General features: G+C 38.1%; 1 protein-coding gene across 10 annotated transcripts in view; it reads left to right on the top strand.

Moving 5' to 3' along the window:
* LOC122540667 (pumilio homolog 2-like) overlaps positions 1–17,088 on the top strand; it is a 109,252-nt gene extending 92,164 nt beyond the window's left edge. For 6 of the 10 annotated variants that reach the window (XM_043676718.1, XM_043676743.1, XM_043676766.1 and 3 more), the window contains 7 exons: positions 2,115–2,244; positions 2,647–2,781; positions 2,918–3,055; positions 7,656–7,781; positions 12,059–12,180; positions 12,919–13,111; positions 14,356–17,088. In XM_043676718.1, coding sequence (XP_043532653.1) covers positions 2,115–2,244; positions 2,647–2,781; positions 2,918–3,055; positions 7,656–7,781; positions 12,059–12,180; positions 12,919–13,111; positions 14,356–14,487 — 976 coding nt within the window. In that variant the 3' untranslated portion in view covers positions 14,488–17,088. Of the gene's footprint in view, positions 1–2,114; positions 2,245–2,646; positions 2,782–2,917; positions 3,056–7,655; positions 7,782–8,280; positions 8,325–12,058; positions 12,181–12,918; positions 13,112–14,355 lie in introns of those variants that run through there. The other 4 variants (XM_043676758.1, XM_043676723.1, XM_043676748.1 and 1 more) reach the window with 2 other exon arrangements.
* Positions 17,089–18,644: the final 1,556 nt, after the last annotated feature.

Here is an 18,644-nt window from a genome sequence, read left to right as displayed (position 1 = left end):
AAGCAAATAACCATGAAATCATTTCCAGATGTCCCAAAAATGTCTGATTTACTAATATACATTAGGGAAAGCAAATCTACCATCCTCACCTAGTTTGACCTACATGTGAGTTGAAAAATGTGGTGCTGGAAAAACGCAGCAGGCCAGGCAGCATCCGAGGAGCAGGAGAATGCTGCCTGGCCTGCTGTGATTTTCCAGCACATTTTTCAACTCTGGTACTCCAGCATCTGCAGTCCTCACTTTCTCCTAGTTGACCTACATGTGACTCCAGATCCACTTCAATCTGGTTGAAAAGGCCCAACAAGCTCCACAGTTCAAGGTTATTTCGTGATGAACAGCATTTCGTAACTTTGCTGAACACACCTACATTTCATGAAGAATAAGGAAACTTAACTTCAGCTGCCTTTTCTTGTAGTATGTTTCTCCTGAATTCCTATTTGGATTTAGATTCCTAGAGATGTACAGCACAGAAATAGACCCTTTATCCATGCTGACCAGATATCCTAACCCTAATCTAGTCCCGTTTGCCAGTACTTGGCCTGCATTCCTCTAAACTTTTCCTATTCATATATCCGTCCAAATGCCTTTTAAATGCTGTAATTGTACCAACCTCCACCATTTCCTCTGGCAGCTCATTTCATAAGCCCGCCACCTTCTGCGTGAAAAAGTTGCCCCTTAGTTCCCTTTTATGTCTTTCCCCTCTCACCATAAATCTATGCCTTCTAATTCTGGACTCCCCACCCCCAGGAACTTTGTCTATTTCTCTTATCCATGCCTCTCATGATTTTATAAACCTCTATAAGATAACCCCTCAGCCTCCGATGCTCCAGGGAAAACAGCCCTTCGCCTATTCAACCTCTCCCTATAGCTCAAATCCTCCAATCATGGGAACATCCTTGTAAATCTTTACTGAACCCTTTCAAGTTTCACAACATCTTTCCGATAGGAAAAAGACCAGAATTGCATGTAGTATTCCAAAAGTGACCTAACCAATGTCCTGTACAGCTGCAACATGACCTCCCAAGACCTATACACAATGCTGTGACCAATAAAGGAAAGTGTACCAACCCCATCTTTTTCAATGATCATCATTGTTTGCAACCTCTGATTTTCATGTGTTCCATAAATTGAAATAATTGTGTAATGCTTGCTTAAACAGATTTATTGATTACCTCGATCAGCCTATTTAGACTTTCAATTAGTTTTCAGTTCTGGTATCACCCTTGTGAATCATCTTTGCACTTTATCCATGCTTTTATACAGTTTTTAATAATGTGAAGATCAGAACTTGTTTACAGTACTTCAAGTTACCTCGGAATTGCAAATTTCTGGATTGAAATTTTATTTCAGAGTTTGAGCATAAAAATCAAGACTTGTGTTGCACGTTAGTGCTAAGGAGTTGCTGCACGGTCAAATATACTGTCTTCTGGGTGAAATTGAAAGATCCTGTTGCGTTATTTTGAAGACGAGCTGGGAGCTTATCTCTGGTGTTCCAGCCAGTCTTTTATCTCTCAAAATATCACAAAACAGATGATTGGCCATTATCATATAACACAATTCAGTGCGAATTCGTTGTCATGGTTCCTATATAACAACATTGACTGCAATTAAAAGGCACTTTATTGACTGTAAAGCACTTTTGACATAAGTGGTTGTGAAATGTGCTATATAAATTCTAGTCTTTTGAATACCCCTGGTCTGCTTTTCAGTTATGATTTTCTAGAAATCAGCAGCAATGCTTGGTTTGTTTTTAAATGGCCTCACTAAACTGTCTTGTTGTTTTCAGTGACTTGTATATCTGTATTCCTTATCTCCTTTGCCTATCTTATTATCTAAGAAGTGTGTGTGTTTGCTTTTTGAGAAGCTTACTTCCCACAGTCAAAAGTTCAAAGAAAGCTATATACTTCATTGGTGATAGTACAAAGAACAGTACTGCCCTCCAGTTTGAGAACAAGAGTATTTATTTGGGACAGTAACCAAATAAACTGGGCATCTCAGTTATGGAAAGAACTCTATTTTGTATTGGGATGAACAATAACTGTATTTTTCCCAAAATCATTTTAAAACGCTATCAAGTATAAAGCTAACTTGATTTTCCTTTTTGAAATTGACAGATTCATCCAGCAAAAATTAGAGCGAGCCACGCCTGCTGAACGCCAGATGGTTTTCAGTGAGATCCTGCAAGCAGCATATCAGTTAATGACCGATGTATTTGGAAATTATGTAATACAAAAATTCTTTGAGGTAATTATATTTTCTGATATGTTACATGAAAATTAGACACACATCTTCAATGCAAGAGAGCTACCTCTGAGAATGTGCATCACCATCCTACATCACCAGTGCAACCTCTCCCATATGCATCATTCCCTACTTAATGAAAAGGCACAAACCCTATAGCACACCATCTGTAGTAGAAGGAAAGGTTTAGCAAGTAGGTTGGTTTGAAGCTGGGCATAGTTATATCGTGAAATATTTGCCATATCCTGAGAACAAGTCAAATTCAGGGGAGACCAGATTTGCGGCACATCTTTTGTTGTACTGAAAAACTTATTAGACAGCATTGCAGCCCTTCGAGATATTGGGGCCAAACTTGTATATTTTAGCTTGACTTGAGACCTAACTGATTTATTTTAATATTTTCAGTTTGGAAGCTTGGATCAGAAACTAGCTTTAGCTCAGCGAATTCGTGGCCATGTTTTACCCTTGGCCCTACAGATGTATGGTTGTCGTGTTATTCAGAAGGCATTAGAATCCATATCAGCAGACCAGCAGGTAATTGTAAGTTTGAATAGATTTTTCTATACATTAATTATTAATAGAAAATTGAATAAATAATTATGCAGACATATTATTGTTTCAGTGTTTTTCCAATGAATTAAATTTGTAGGTTTTAACAGTTCTCTCCTCAATGCAGAATGATATGGTAAAGGAGCTGGATGGTCACGTTTTAAAATGTGTTAAGGATCAAAATGGAAACCACGTTGTTCAAAAGTGCATAGAGTGTGTACAACCTCAATCACTCCAGTTCATTATTGATGCTTTTAAAGGACAGGTGAGCACTTGTCGTTGCTTTATGCCCACAGTTGCCAACCTCATAAGCAAGGGAAACCATACCACATTGAAAACTATTTCATCTATGATTGGAAAATGTAATTTCAAATGTTCAGTTTTATACTTGAGAATGATGGTGGCATTAACAAACTTCTCTAACACTTCGCAATTGCATGCATTTCCAGGTATTGAGCTGTGGAGTAAAATGGCTTTTTTTCAGTGGAATTAGAAAATGTATTGGGAAACTTCTCATTGTAGATGACCGGGCTAGACACGCGAAGCATGAAAATAGGATGTGACACAAAAGTCAGGTTAATAGGACAAATGAGAACCAGGCTGAAAAAGTTCGGAGGAGAAATGGAAAATGAAATCAGGCAGGCAATGAAACTGGTAGCAAAAAGGAATCTAAAATTGTTCTATAGATACATAAATAAGAACAGAATAGAAAGAGGATGGATAAGGCTAATTAGAGAGCAAACGAAGGATCTACTCATGGACTAGTGAGTCCTTTGCATCTGTCTTCAAGAATGATGATGATGATGATGATGCTGAAGTCATAGTGAACTGCGTGGGCTAAAAACTGACAATGGAAGTGTTGGAAAGGCTGGCTGTAGCAGAACCAGCTGGAATCCATCCAAGGATACTGAGGGAAGTGAGGCTGAACATTGCAAAGGGACTGACCATAATCTCTGACTCCTCCTTGAATATGAGAAGGGTGCCAGAGGACTGGCAAAATTATAAATCACACCCTTATTGGAAAAAGGATGTAAGGATAAACATAACAATTCAAGTATGCATGTTTAACCACATTGGGGCAAAAACTTACAGACAATAACCCAGTGCAGAATTAAACATTAACAGTGGAATAATTAAGGAAAGTCAGCATGGATTTGCTCATATGAAATTATGTTCAACAACTAGATTTAGTTTTTGAAAAGTTAAGTGACTGCTGATGTGCATATGGAGTTTCAAAAAAGCTTTTGATAAAGTGCCACATAAGTAGACTTGATAGCAAAGTTGAACTCGACAAAATAAGCCGAAATGACAACTTTGGTATAAAATTGACTTGGTAGTAAACAGTTAATTTCTAGACTGGGGGGAGGTGTACATTGTGGGGGATCCCTGGGATATAGCATTAGAATCACTGCATTTCTTGAGCTATATTAACATCTTGACCATGCAGGATATAATCTAAAAATTAACAGATAACACAAAACTTGCAAACATTATGAAGTCTGAGTAGGATATTGATAGACTTGTGACAAATGAAATTCAATATGGAGAAGTTTGAAGTACATTTTTGTAAGAATGAGGAAAGAGTACAATTCTGAAGGACTTGCAGGAACTGCAAGACTTAGTGATACGTGTATGCACAAATCTTTGAAGATGACAGGGCAACATGAGGAAGTGGTTAAAAAGACATAGCTTTGCCTTTATAAGTAGGTGTATACTGTACAAGGGCTCATGTTATGCTAACCCATTATGTAGACTCTGATTCAGCCTCAGATGCAGTATTGTATTCATACTGGGAAGGGTGTATAGGCTTTAAAAGGGCACAGAAAAGATTTGCTCGAGGTATTGATTTAAGAGGAAGCAGAGTTGTTCTACTGAGAGAAGAGAGTGTTGAGAGTAGATTTGGTGTCTGTGTCAAAATCATGAGTGACCTAAGAGTAGATTATGGGAAACTATTTCTATTAATCAAATGGCTTAGAGCCAGAGAACACAAAATTAAAGTGTTGGCAAAAGAACCAACAGTGATGTGAAAAACACTTTTTCACACACCAGGTAGTTAGAATCTGGAATGCATTGCTTAACATTGTTGTGGTGCCAGACTGTGTCGTGGATTTGAAAGAGGAATTGTAAAGCACTTAATAAGAACAAATTTGCTGTTCTGCAGGAAAAGGACAAGGGAATGAACTGGGCAGGTTACTGTTGCGTAGAGCGAGTGTGCACAAAAGACGCTGAAAGACAGCTTCCTGTGATTTAGCAATTCCAAGATTACTCCTAAAAGCAAATTTTTCAAAACGTTGTTCCAGTTAGGAATCTCATTTGCTGTGATTCTAACAACATGTCCTACACCCCATGAAGAATAATGGTTCAAGAAAGCTCTTTGCCACGACCACCTCCAGGTCATTGGGGATGGGCAATAAATGCTGACATTGCCAGTCATGCCTTCCACCTCAGTCACAATGCAAGATCAAATCAGAATAACTATTTTCCCATCATTTTGGTAGAGTGTCACAAATCATAGAAGGATACAACTGAATGAAAACAACCTTTGAAATAAGGAGAACAGCCCCAGTCTGTCCAATCTGGCTTTATAAGTGAAAGCTCTCCAAATTAGACAGCAGCATGGTAAATCTCCTCTCTATCCACTCCACACCTCTCCTATAATGCAAATTCCAGAACTGCACAGTGTGTTTCTAGCCTAATTAACGTTTCATACAGTTCCAGCATAACCTTCCTCCTCAGCTAATAAACTCAAGTATAACACATACCTCCTTCACCATTTTATCCACCTGTCCTGATACTGTAAGGGACCAGTGAGCATACACACTAAGGTCCTTCTGATCATTGGTACTTCTCTGAGTCCTACCGTTCATTCCTGCCTGCAAAATATCCAATGATAATTACTGGCTGGTTCTTAGAAGTCAATTTTGTATCCATGAGTCATGATTCTTTTCTCAGTCTGTTGTGTGTCACTGTATTTGAATATCTTTTGAAAGTCCATATGCACCTTATCAACAACATTCCCTTCATTAACTCTTCCTTTTGTCACTTCAAAACATTTTGGCAAGTTAGTTAAATACAAGTTTCTCTTTGGAAATCCAAACTGGCTCTGTCTATACTTTTCTCTACTTCTAATCATTGTTTCTAGAAGCTTCTCCCCCACTGAAGTTGAAGCTAATAGATATATAAAGCCCAACTGTTCCTGCAGCATTAAACTTACCATTCCATTCATATTGCTGCTCTTCATACTTCCTACCAAAATGTATAATTAACTTTTCTCCATGTTAAATTTCATCCATCGTATAAATTAGGAGAAAGTGAGGACTGCAGATGCTGGAGATCAGAGCTTAAAAATGTGTTGCTGGAAAAGCGCAGCAGGTCAGGCAGCATCAAAGGAACCGGAGAATTGACATTTCAGGCATAAGCCCTTCTTCATATAAATGCTTAGTTCACAAGTTTGTATCTTCTGCAAACTTCAAATTTATACTCATTATATTCAAACTCAGGCCAATAGTTCACATCAAGCAGAGCAGTGGAGAACACCAGTCTCTCTGTTTCTCCACCTAAAAATGAGCAGTTATCATTACTCTACCTTATGTCCTTTAAAAAGCAGTATTCATGTTGCTACTGTCCTTCAATCTGGCAGGTTTTAATTTTGCTATCAAGTTTGTTATTTGCAGAACTTGCTACCAAATACCTTTTAAAAGTCCATAGCCATAGCATCAGTGATGCCACCCACTTCAGCCCCATCTGTTATTTTGACAGGGACCTTAATCATGCTAATCAAGCATAATTTGCCTTCAGGATGAATTTGTTAATTTTGACTTTTTTTAGCCATAATTTTTCAAATGGCTAATTAATTTTGTCATTAATAGTTAACTATAGAGGTTTTCGTAGTCTTTGCATTAAGCCGGCAGGTTTGTAATTGAAAGATTTATCTGTTTCCTTTTATTGAGAAAAGGTGTGACGTTTGTAGTTCTCCAGCCCTTGGGCAGCTGTCTCTGAATCTGTCTCTGTCTCTCTCTGTCATGCTTTCTGTCTGTCACACACGTACTGTCTGTCTCTCTGATACTTTCTCTCTGTTGCACGACCGCCCTCTGAGTTGCTCGCCTGCTCCTCCCTGTCGCGCACTCAACCACCACCACCATCTCTCTTTCTTCCCCCCCCCCCGCATCTCTGTCTGTGTGTCTGTATCCCTCTCCCTCCCCTTTTCCCAACACCATCTCATTCCTTGGAGGATTGGAAAGTTGTGATCTGAGCCTCTGAAATTTTCACCTATACTTTCCTCACTAATTTAGGATGTATCCCTTCTTGCCAACTAACTTTTCTACTTTGAGGACTGTAAATCTTTTATATACTGTACTGCTTTTATCAATGAATAGAATAGGTTCTAAAGAAACACTTTGCCTTGCCCATACAATTGTAACAGCATGAGATTTGAATGATGGTTAGGGTTGGATGATCTAGTAGAACATTGCTATAAAGTGAATAATGTCAAATCACAAATGATAAACTGGATTTAGATGAAGTTGAGGTAGCATTTGGGAAACAAAGTGCATGCGTGTCCTGTAGTAGTATTTTACGCACACTACATTTGAAGTACAGACACTGTAATGGAGAGACGTCATAAATAAAAACAGAAAATCCTGGAAATACTTCTGGCGGGGAGAGGCGGAGTTATTATTTCACGTCTGTGCTTCTTCTTCATTATTTCCCAGAATTAACTCTGTCCTGGACTGTTGTTTTTCCCTGTTATCTTAAAGGAGGTTTCATGAAGTAATTATCTAATTTCTAAAATTTTAATTTTTCCCCCCCCAACAGCAAAGTCTTGTTTCCTCAGGAACTTATGATTATTTTGTGATAAATTCCAGGTTTTTGTTTTGTCAACTCATCCTTATGGTTGTCGGGTTATTCAGCGTATTTTGGAGCACTGTACTCCTGATCAGACTCTTCCAATCCTGGAGGAATTGCATCAACACACTGAGCAGTTAGTGCAGGTAAGGTGAACAAATAACAGATGACCAAAACACAGCATGAATCCATTCAATCTATACCTTTCATTATAAACAAGGCTGACAAAATAATCGAATTTTGCTTCAATAGCAAAGGATTTTGGAATCCTAGTCAATGTTTTGAGATCATGTTCTACAGTTCTGTCCATTTGGAATTTGAGTATTGATGGCAAATTAAATTTTATTCTCATTTTTCAATTATTTTTATTAATTGTTGTTGATCAGTTCTGAGGATCACATTCTTTAATATTAATTATGTATCTATGTTAAAAACAACAAACCATGGCCTTGGTTATAATTATATGTGTACTGCATAGGATTTCTGCCATTTGCATTACAATATGTACAGCATACTGAACGCATTTGTGTTTAGGAAAGGGAGCCTTGTATTTTGCACTTTCTGACATAACATGCACTACTTATAATCACCACCGACATCATCCATCCATTGTCTTTAACTCAAACTGTCTGCTTACCTGTGCAGAGTGCTCACCGTGACATGGTGCCAGTCATCTTTTAAGAAACAAAGTAAGTGATTTTTAAAAAAAGGAAAATACACAATATACAATGCTTAAAACATGATCAGTAATAATTTGCTAACATATATGCACATTTTTGTTTTGACTTAGACATGCACTTGTAGTATGGGTATATATCTATATTAATCTTTAACAGAATTGCTCAGGGCATGTTCTGTTTACCCACTCTGGGACTTAACGCACTTTAGTTACTGGGGAAGTGCAAACAAAAGGCTGGCACGGTGGCTCAGTGGTTAGCACTGCTGCCTCACCGCCAGGGTCCCAGGTTCGATTCCAGCCTTGGGCAACTGTCTATGTGGAGTTTGCATATTCTCCCAATGTTTACGTGGTTTTCCTCCGGGTGCTCCTGTTTCCTCCCACATTCCAAGGATGTGCAGGTCAGGTGAATTGGCCATGCTAAAATGTTCATAGTGTTAGATGCATTAGCCAGACAGAAATGGGTCTGGGTGGGTTACTCTTCGGCGGGTCGGTGTTTAGATTAGATTAGATTAGATTAGATTAGATTACAGTGTGGAAACAGGCCCTTCGGCCCAACAAGTCCACACCGACCCGCCGAAGCGAAACCCAACCGTACCCCTACATTTACCCCTTACCTAACACTATGGGCAATTTAGTATGGCCAATTCACCTGACCCTGCACATCTTTGTGATGTGGGAGGAAACCGGAGCACCCGGAGGAAACCCACGCAGACACGGGGAGAACGTGCAAACTCCACACAGTCAGTCGCCTGAGGCGGGAATTGAACCCGGATCTCTGGCGCTGTGAGGCAGCAGTGCTAACCACTGTGCCACCGTGCCGCCCGTGTTGTTGGGCCAAAGGGCCTGTTTCCACACTAGGGAATCTAATAAACCTAAATGGAATGCACAAGATGGTTGCATAAATAAAAATTAATACAGACAAGGAAATGACTAATCTAGAATTATTAAATAGAGATTAGAGGGAAAAAAACCACAAAGAAAATTGAGAGAAACGGTTCATGAAAAGTAAGGAAGACTCTTTAATATATACATCCTAAAATAATGCAAAATATAGCTTCCTGCGATATGTTACATCTTAATTTAGTTTTGGAAAATGAAAATTTGGAACCCTTAAGTGGGCTCTGTAACACAGATTTCATACAAATAACAACAATTGTTTTGCAAGCAAGTTAAAATGATAAGGAAAGATTTGGAATATCATTATTGAACCCTTTCAAACTTCTGCAGACATGTGATATCCTGACAGCAGCACAAAGCAAAGAAAAACACAAACCCAATCAAGGATGTTTTAAGCAATAACCTTTCAAAAATTCATTTTTGCCTTCCACAGCCATTCATAATTGCCCTGAGCTAATATTGACAGCACAAGCGTTGACTCTTAATCCAACTATATCAGTCCCAGCCATAAACTGAGTACAGCTCCTCCCTGAAGATATATATAAAGTCAACACGCTTAATGAGCCAGCAGTGTATTTCAGAGTCTTTCCATCCGAGTAAAGCCACCTGCTCATCTAGTCTATTCCAGTTCTTGTATAGCCATAATGTGGAGGTTCCTGTGTTGGACTGGGGTGTACAAAGTTAAAAATCACACAATAGGTTATAGTCCAACAGGTTTATTTGGAAGTACAAGCTTTCGTAGCACTTCTACCTGATGGAGGAGCAGCGTTTCAAAATCTTATACACCCAAATAAACCTGTTGGAACTATAACCTGGTGTTGTGTGATTTTTAACTCTTCTTCAAAAGCATTTTAATTTTCTTTTTATTCTGTGACAAACTATTTTGAACGAGTGAGAAATTGATGTCAACCCTTTGGAGATCGGAGAGGTGCTAAGTGAATGTTTCTCATCGGTTTTCACTCAGGAAAAGGAGAATATTGTAAAGGAGAAGAATGAGATACGAGATATTAGACTAGAATGGATTGAGGTTAGTTACGAAGGAATGAAAGTAGACAAGTCCCTTGGGCCGGATGGGGTTTTTCCGAGGATTCTTTGGGAAGCTAGGGAGGAGATAGCAGAGCGTTTGGCTTTGATATTTGAGTTGTCATTGTCTACAGGTTTAGTACCAGAGGACTGGAGGATTGTAAATGTGCCTTTGTTCAAAAAGGGCAGTAGAGATGACCCAGGTAATTATAGACCAGTGAGCCTTACTTCTGTTGTAGGAAACGTTTTGGAAAGGATTAGAAGAGATAGGATTAATAATCATCTAGCAAGTAACAATTTGATTTCAGATAATCAACATGGTTTCATGAAGGGTAGGTCGTATCTTATAAATCTGAGTTTTTTGAGGTGGTATATATGGACTTCAGTAAAGCCTTTGATAAGGCTCACATGGTAGGCTGTTGGAGAAAATGCAGAGGCATGGGATTGAGGGTAATTTAGCAGTTTGGATTAGAAACTGGCTTTCTGAAAGAAAGCAGCGAGTGGTGGTTGATGGAAAATATTCAGCGTGGAGTCCAGTTACTAGTAGTGTGCCAAAAGGATCTGTTTTGGGACCACTGCTGTTTGTCATTTTTATAAATGACTTAGGCGCAGGCATTGGTGGATGGATTAGTAAATTTGCAGATGACACTAAAGTCGGTAGAATAGTGGACAGTTTGGAAAAACATTACAGGTTGCAGGGGACTTGGATAAACTGCAGAATTGGGCTGAGAGGTGGTAAATGTTCAATGCAGCTAAATGTGAGGTGATTCTGTGTCAGTGGAAAGATTTTTGGTAGTGTGGATGTGCAGAGGGATCTTGGAGTCCATATACATCCCTGAAATTTGCCACCCAGGTTGATAGTGCTGTTAAGAAGGCATACAGTGTGTTAGGTTTCATTGGTAGAGGGATTGAGTTCCGGAGGCACAATATCGTGCTGCAACTATACAAAACGCTAGTATGGCCGCACTTAGAATATTATGTACAGTTCTGGCTGCCATATTTCGGGAAGGGTGTGGAAGCATTGGAAAAGATGCAGACGAGATTTACCAGGATGTTGCCTGGTGTGGAGGGAAGGTCTTGTGAGGAAAGGCTGAGAGACTTGGGTCTGTTCTTATTGGAGAGAAGGCTAAGAGGGGATTTAATAGAGACATACAAGATGATCAGAGAATTAGGGTAGACAGTGAAAATCCTTTTTTGCTAGGATGATGATGTCAGCTTGTGCAAGGGGTGATAGATTTAAGACAGATATCAGAGGCAGGTTCTCAGAGTGGTAAAGGTGTGGAATGCCCTACCTGCCAATGTAGTTAACTCAACCACATTAGGGAGATTTAAACAATTCTTGAATACGCACATGGATGATGATGGGATAGTGTAGGGGTCGAGCTGAGAATAGTCCACAGGTCGGCGCAACATTGAGGGCCGAAGGGCCTGTTCTGCACTGTATTGTTATATGTTCTGATTCAAGTATGACGCCTGGTCCTCTCTAACCTATCAATAGATGTATATTGCAGCTCTTTCACTGTTTTCTTACTCAGTCAGTTGCAAACTTGTGCTGCTGTGAAGTAAATATGCAGTTCTTTTAAGACTATATGAGTATTCAGAAGTCTTAGGAATTATTCTTTTTAACCTTCTCTCAGGCCACTATTATGGAAAAGGTGTTGCACTACTTGAGAAATGATCTAACCAATGGCCTGTATGATGGACAAATGGTTTGTTCTTATAAAATATTTATTAGTGAGCAAAGAATAAAATGTGTTTAAAATTAAGTGACACTAGAAATTTTCTCTATTTATTTCTAAAGTTCCTTTTTTTTTGTGTAATTAGGATCAATACGGAAATTATGTCATCCAGCATGTTTTGGAGCATGGGCGTGCTGAAGATAAGAGTAAGATTGTTGCTGAGATAAGGGGAAAGGTTCTTGCTCTAAGTCAGCATAAATTTGCCAGGTATAAGAATTTGCATTTCCTGTAGAAGTTTGCTTCTGAGCCATATTAATAGTAGAAAAGTGTTCCTTCCTTTCTTTAATTGAGGATAGACTTATTTTTTATGCACTCGTGGAACCTGAGCATCACTGGCTAGCTAGCATTTACTGCCCATGCCTAGTTGACTTTGAACTCAGTGGCTTGCTAGGCCATTTTAGAGAACAGTTGAGAGTCAGCTACATTGCTGTGGGTGTGGAGTCAAATGTAAGCCCGACCAAACAAGGTGACGATGGCAGATTTCCTTCCTTGAAGGATGTTAGTGAACCAGATGGGTTTTTACAACAATTGACAATGGTTTCATGGTCATCAATAAATTCTTAATTCCAGATTATTTTTAAATTCAGATTCCACCATCGGCCATAGTGGGATTTGAACTCGAGTTACCAGAAAATTAAGTTTCTGGATTAATAACTCTGGTGATAATACTGCTACAGTCATTGCCTCCCCAAGAATTGAGTAATTCTTCTTGGGGGAAAAAAAGGTTTTAACAAATACAAGCGGTTAGAGCTGATGGTCTTGTAAACATACAGCCAAAGTAAGGTTAAATTATGCAAGTGTATCTTAGACATTTTTTATTAAATATTCCCCTATTTTCCACTGTAATTTAAATTTTTTTGATATGTTTTTCTCTGTTCTGCATGCCATAAAATAAGGATATAAGAATCCCCTCACTTTGTGATACTGATTAATCCTGTTTTTCAGCAATGTTGTTGAGAAGTGTGTCACCCATGCCTCTCGTGCTGAACGTGCTTTATTGATTGATGAGATCTGCTGCCAGAACGATGGTCCCCATAGTGCCTTATACACGATGATGAAAGATCAATACGCCAACTATGTCGTTCAGAAAATGATTGATGTAGCAGAACCCGCACAGCGTAAAATTATTATGCATAAGGTATATTTTATTGTTGCACAACTCTGAAGTTAATTGCTACTTAATGCACAAGCCCAATGGCTAAAGTAGCAAAATACAAATTGTCACCAATATAATGAGTTAATTATTTTACGAAAATAAAACAGGATTGTGGATGCTGGAAATCTGAAACAAAAACAAAAGTTGCTGGAGAAACTCAGCATCTGGAGAGAAAGCAGAGTTGTTGTGGTTCTGTTCGCCGAGCTGGGAATTTGTGTTGCAGATATTTCGTCCCCTGTCTAGGTGACATCCTCAGTGCTTGGGAGCCTCCTGTGAAGCACTTCTGTGTTGTTTCCTCTGTGGTTTGTCTCTGCCGCTCCCGGTTGTCAGTTCCAGCTGTCCGCTGCAGTGGCCGGTATATTGGGTCTAGGTCGATGTGTTTGTTGATAGAATCTGTGGATGAGTGCCATGCCTCTAGGAATTCCCTGGCTGTTCTCTGTTTGGCTTGTCCTATAATAGTAGTGTTGTCCCAGTCGAACTCGTGTTGCTTGTCATCTGTTTGTGTGGCTACCAAAGCAGAGTTAATGTCTTGAGTCTAGTCACATTTCTTAAGATGTAGGTTTGCTTGCTGAGCTGGAAAGTTCATTTTCAGATGTTTCATCACCATACCAGGTAACATCTTCAGTGAGCCTCCGGATGTTACCCAGTATGGTGACAAAATGTCCGAAAACAAACCACCTAGCTCAGCGAGCGAACCTCAACCTGAGCTACAAATCTTCTCAAAACTTGCTAACCCTTCAGAGCTATTCTGAAGAAAGGTCACAAGATTAAAGACAGTAACTCTGCTTTAGGTCCACGGATGCTCCACTGCTTAGTTGCTCCAGCAGTTGCTGTTCTTGCAATTATTTGACTGCCTAGACAAAGAGTAGGCAGTGTAGGCTGATTATTTTAAGAGTGCATTGCTTAAATTGTGTTCCTATAATCAAGGCACCATTCTGTTAGAATGAACAAGCCTTGCAAATAGTTATAGAATCTTCAAAGGCTGAACCTCACTGTTTTCTAATTCTGTATTCTTCCTTCGAATAGAGGATAAAGTTTATTTTTCATTTAATCTTAAAAGAAAGATGCAACCATAAACACAGTTAATCTCTGTTAAAATTAACAAAAGAGGTAAATTTAATGTTTGAACCCAAAGTAAGCACTTCCCTTTAATGCAATCACAATCATTAATGAATTACTTTAAAAGAAGTTTCCAATTTTTTTTTTACCTGTTTGTTTGTATGCAGATTCGACCTCACATTACAACCCTGCGGAAATACACTTATGGAAAACATATCTTAGCCAAACTGGAAAAATATTACATGAAGAACAGCACTGATCTGGGGCCAATTGGAGGACCACCAAATGGAATGTTGTAAATTAATTGATGTGCACAGAAAAACTGTTGAAAGCTATTCTGCTTAAATATTGGGTGTGCCAGATCAGATAGACTTCAAACACAACTTAACTTTTAATTATTGCAAACTGTCTTTTTCTTTTTCCATTAATTATGAATTGTGTATTTTACCAAACAACTCTACTTCCACAAATAAATATGCCCCAAGTTTTTATGCATTTTGTTTCTCCTTAAAGTACCTTTGCTGGAAGTTTATTCAAAAACCAGTAGCAAAATATAGAATATATGACTTTAATGTAATATTTATGAAACTAATTTGTGTTTTGTAAAATAAATCTTGGAAAGAGCAAAGAGTTTTTAGTCTGTAAATTAATCACTCTGATAGTTTTAAGTAGTTGTGCATATCAAAGTTCTCAGGTCCAGTAGATTTAAACTTTGAGGAGAAGCTGCTTGAAATACCACATTAAACAATGTTTGTTATTTAATTAAAGTTAAGTTGTGTTTCAGCAAGTTATTTTTTGCAACAGTATTGAAATAGCACAACAGTTATGGTCTGTTAAAATTGTAATTCAGGGAAGGTTTAAATGACAGGCTGATGTGTAATGTAACTCCAGATGTTTACTTGGAGATGTCAATACTCAATAGGTTTTATTTTTTGAATGAAACACTGCCCCGATTTTCTATTTCAGTGCTGTATAGAAATGTTGTACATACATATGTATTTAACTATTGTACAAGGGGGCAGTAAGGAATCATGATGGTACACAAACCTAAATATACAAATTGTCTGAAAAGTTTTTTTTTGCTAGATTTGGCTTTTCAGTCTATTTTGCAAAGAGTTGAGGGGAATTTGTATTTTTGCATACCTAAATTAAGAACGTTTATGAAGGTGTGGTGTTTATAGTTTTACTTTCTCGATTTAAGGATTTGGCGATCTTGAGCAGATTTGAATATTAAGGGGCCATTGAAGAGTAAACTTGATATCTCACCATAACGCATGCAAAATTAATTAAGTAGACTTTGTTTTGCTATAAATATGTAGTGTATACGTGTAGACTTTGCAATTTATAGGTGTAAGTTTACAGTTTGAAAAATTAAGATTTATTGTTTGTGTTTAATTACATGCTTGACTAACTTAGTAATGCATAGTTTGGTTGTACAGTTGTACATTTGTAAACCTGATGCTGTAAATGTTAAAATGTCTTTTACCCTTCAAAAAAGTTTGCATTTTAGTATATATTCACTTACTCCTTTGCCCTAGCATAGTGTTGTATAATGTAAATTTCTTTTAATCAAGATTTTTAAAAAATTGTATCTTTATATGGCTTAAAAATTAAACTTGTCTTCTTTTATCAATTAGGACAGTAGGTTCTGTTTATAAGTGTAACTGTTGAAATTCTGTTAATATGGTAATTTTTGAAAACTTTGCAGGTGTAATGTGTAAGTAAAAGTTGTTTGTAGTCAAATTGAAAAGTTTGGACTAAAACATGTAGTTACCATGGAAACCAGATGTTCTGTCCATCTCTTAAAAGTGACATGATCTTTTTTGTACAGAAGAATACTGTATTTTGGAATTGTCTTACCTAAATGTACGTGGAAGTATGTATGATATTGTCAATTTTTTTCATTTGAACATAAGGTTGTAACACTACAAATAGATGATGTACATTTTACAGGAGGCCTTATGTACATTTCCTGATGACATTTGCAGGCAGAATTGTAACCATATGTGTGTAATTAACAGTTATTTGTATTCTTTTCCTCTGGAAATATTTTGAAATATGCTTTGTATATTCAGTTCCTGAAAGATAAAAGATTGTGCATTGTATTTTGATCCTCGAAAGTCAGTATTTTGTATAAACAGAATGGCTTGTGGATTTGGAACAATCTGAAATTATTTATCTTGAGACCTTTGCACGTGATGTCCTTAGCATTGAAGAGATAAAAGTTGTTTGTATTAGGGCTGTGCAGTCAGATGTTTTTTAATGAACTAAAGCATCAGTGAATTTAAATTATTCAATGCTATAAAGCTTCCATATTTTGAGTATTTTATATTAATTTGTGCATTTTTTTCCCTGCTATATCATCTAGCTTTTTCAATCTGATATTAAGTGGTACAGTGGCACTTGACTTGCCATTTTTCAAATTGTTTGGCAGTATTTATATCTTCCAAGAACTGCAAAAAGTGTATCATCAGGAAAGATCATTTTGGCCATGTTTGGCTGTTAACCTACTGTATACATTAAAGCCAGTAGGTTGGTTTTGGCACGGCCCTAGTTTCCATGGCAACTGTTTATTTGTTGTGTAAAGGAGGTCGCTTTGTGAGATTGTACTCTGGTTTTAGCTTGAGAAGTGGAGTTTGGGTGAAAATGCAGATCAAGAAATTTAAAATTAGCATTGATAACAAATGGAACAAAACCACTAGGTATTTTACTGATATTTCCTGAAATATGAATTGTTGCTGGACCATTTTTATCTTGTGTTTAATCAGGTCTGCCACCTGACTCCTTGGCAATTAAGATGGAGTAATGTTATATTCATTTATTTGTATATGCTGTATACAAAAAGAAAAAAAAGTGTGAATAACATATGAAATAAACCTGTTGTGTTTTCTGTAGTAAAATATGCCTTTTAATCTTTAATAGTGTCTTGGGTGGCACAATGGCTCACTGGTTAGCACTGCTGTCTCACAGCACCAGGAATCTGGGTTCATTTCCACCCTTGGGCGATTGTCTTTGTAGAGTTTGTACGTTCTCCCCGTTTCTGTGTGGGTTACCTCTGTGTGCTCAGGTTTCCTTATGCAGTCCAAAGATGTGCGGGTTAGGTGGATCAGCCATGCTAAATTGCCGTAGCCTGCATGTCCCTGGACACGAAGTGGATTATCTATGGGAAATGCAGGGTGATGGGGAGGAGTTGAGTCTGGGTGGGATGCTGTTCGGAGGGTCAGTGTGGACTTGATGGGCCTAATGATTTAATTCCACACTGTAGAGATTCTATGATTTTTCTTTGCGTTTTATTTTTAATTCACTCATGTCGCTGGTTTGTCTGCTTTTATTTCCTGTCTCTAGTTGCCCTTAAGAGGTTGTGGTGAGCTGCCTTCTTGAACACTGCAATCCATGTGCTGTAGGTTGACCCACAATATTGCTAAAGGGGGTGTTCTAAGATTTGACCCAGCAACACTGAAGGAATGGTGATATATTTCCAGATCAGGATAGTGAGTGGCTTGGAGGGAACTTGGAGTGGTGTATCAAGTCATTGTCCTTCTAGATGGAAGTGATGGTATATTTGGGAAGTCCTATCTAGGAATTGTTGGCAAATTTTTGTAGGGAATTTTGCAGATATTATACCCGGCTGCTCTTGAGTGCTGGTGGGGGATGTGGTGCTATTTAAGCAGGCTGCTTTGTCCTGGTGTCAAGCCTCTTGCATGTTGTTGGAGTTGCATCCATCCAGGCAAGTAGGGAGTATTCCATCATATTCTTGTATTTTCTAGATGGTGTGCAGACTTTGGGGAGTTAGGAGTTGAGGTATTCCTAGCATCTATCGGGAATTAACAGTGAGAGTGTAAGGGAGGGTTTTGCAAGAGGTGTGTGTGTATTGGGGATGAAGGACTAAGTACAATGTGTGTTTGGGAGGTGTTAAGGGATGAACTTCGTGAAGCAATATAGAAAGTTTTGTTGAAGCTATATGCATATAATAAATTGTGCTTTTCATTTGCATACTATTACAGAAATATAAATATCTTGTGTTTTCTGGCATCTGAGGTCATGTTAGTTTTCAAGAAATTTTTGTATATTCTTTCATGGGGTGCGGGCCTTGCTAGTTATACCAATGCTTGTTGTCTATCCCTAATTGCTGAGTTAAAACGGTGTTACATTGGAATGTAGTTTGTGAAACACTGCATTAGTTTTTTTTGTCTCTTGTACATGATCTAGTAAGATCATGTTCTGTTGGCGTTTTGGGCTTCATTCTGTATTATCTGCACCAACTCTGATTGCTGAAATGCTGAGGTCACTTTGATGCACTGGTTCATAGTCCAGACAAAAATAGAAGATATGCAAAGTACAAACTTGCGTTTCTTCTCACTTGAAGTCTAATAGTTCCACCTATTTGAAAAAGCCTAGCAGCATTTGCCTTCAATTCAGTTCACAAAACAACTAAAATTCCATGAATATTTATCAT

The sequence above is a fragment of the Chiloscyllium plagiosum genome, chromosome 3 (assembly GCF_004010195.1).
Source record: "Chiloscyllium plagiosum isolate BGI_BamShark_2017 chromosome 3, ASM401019v2, whole genome shotgun sequence".
In the NCBI taxonomy this organism is placed as follows: Eukaryota; Metazoa; Chordata; class Chondrichthyes; order Orectolobiformes; family Hemiscylliidae; genus Chiloscyllium; species Chiloscyllium plagiosum.
This window is presented reverse-complemented; position numbering and strand designations above follow the sequence as displayed.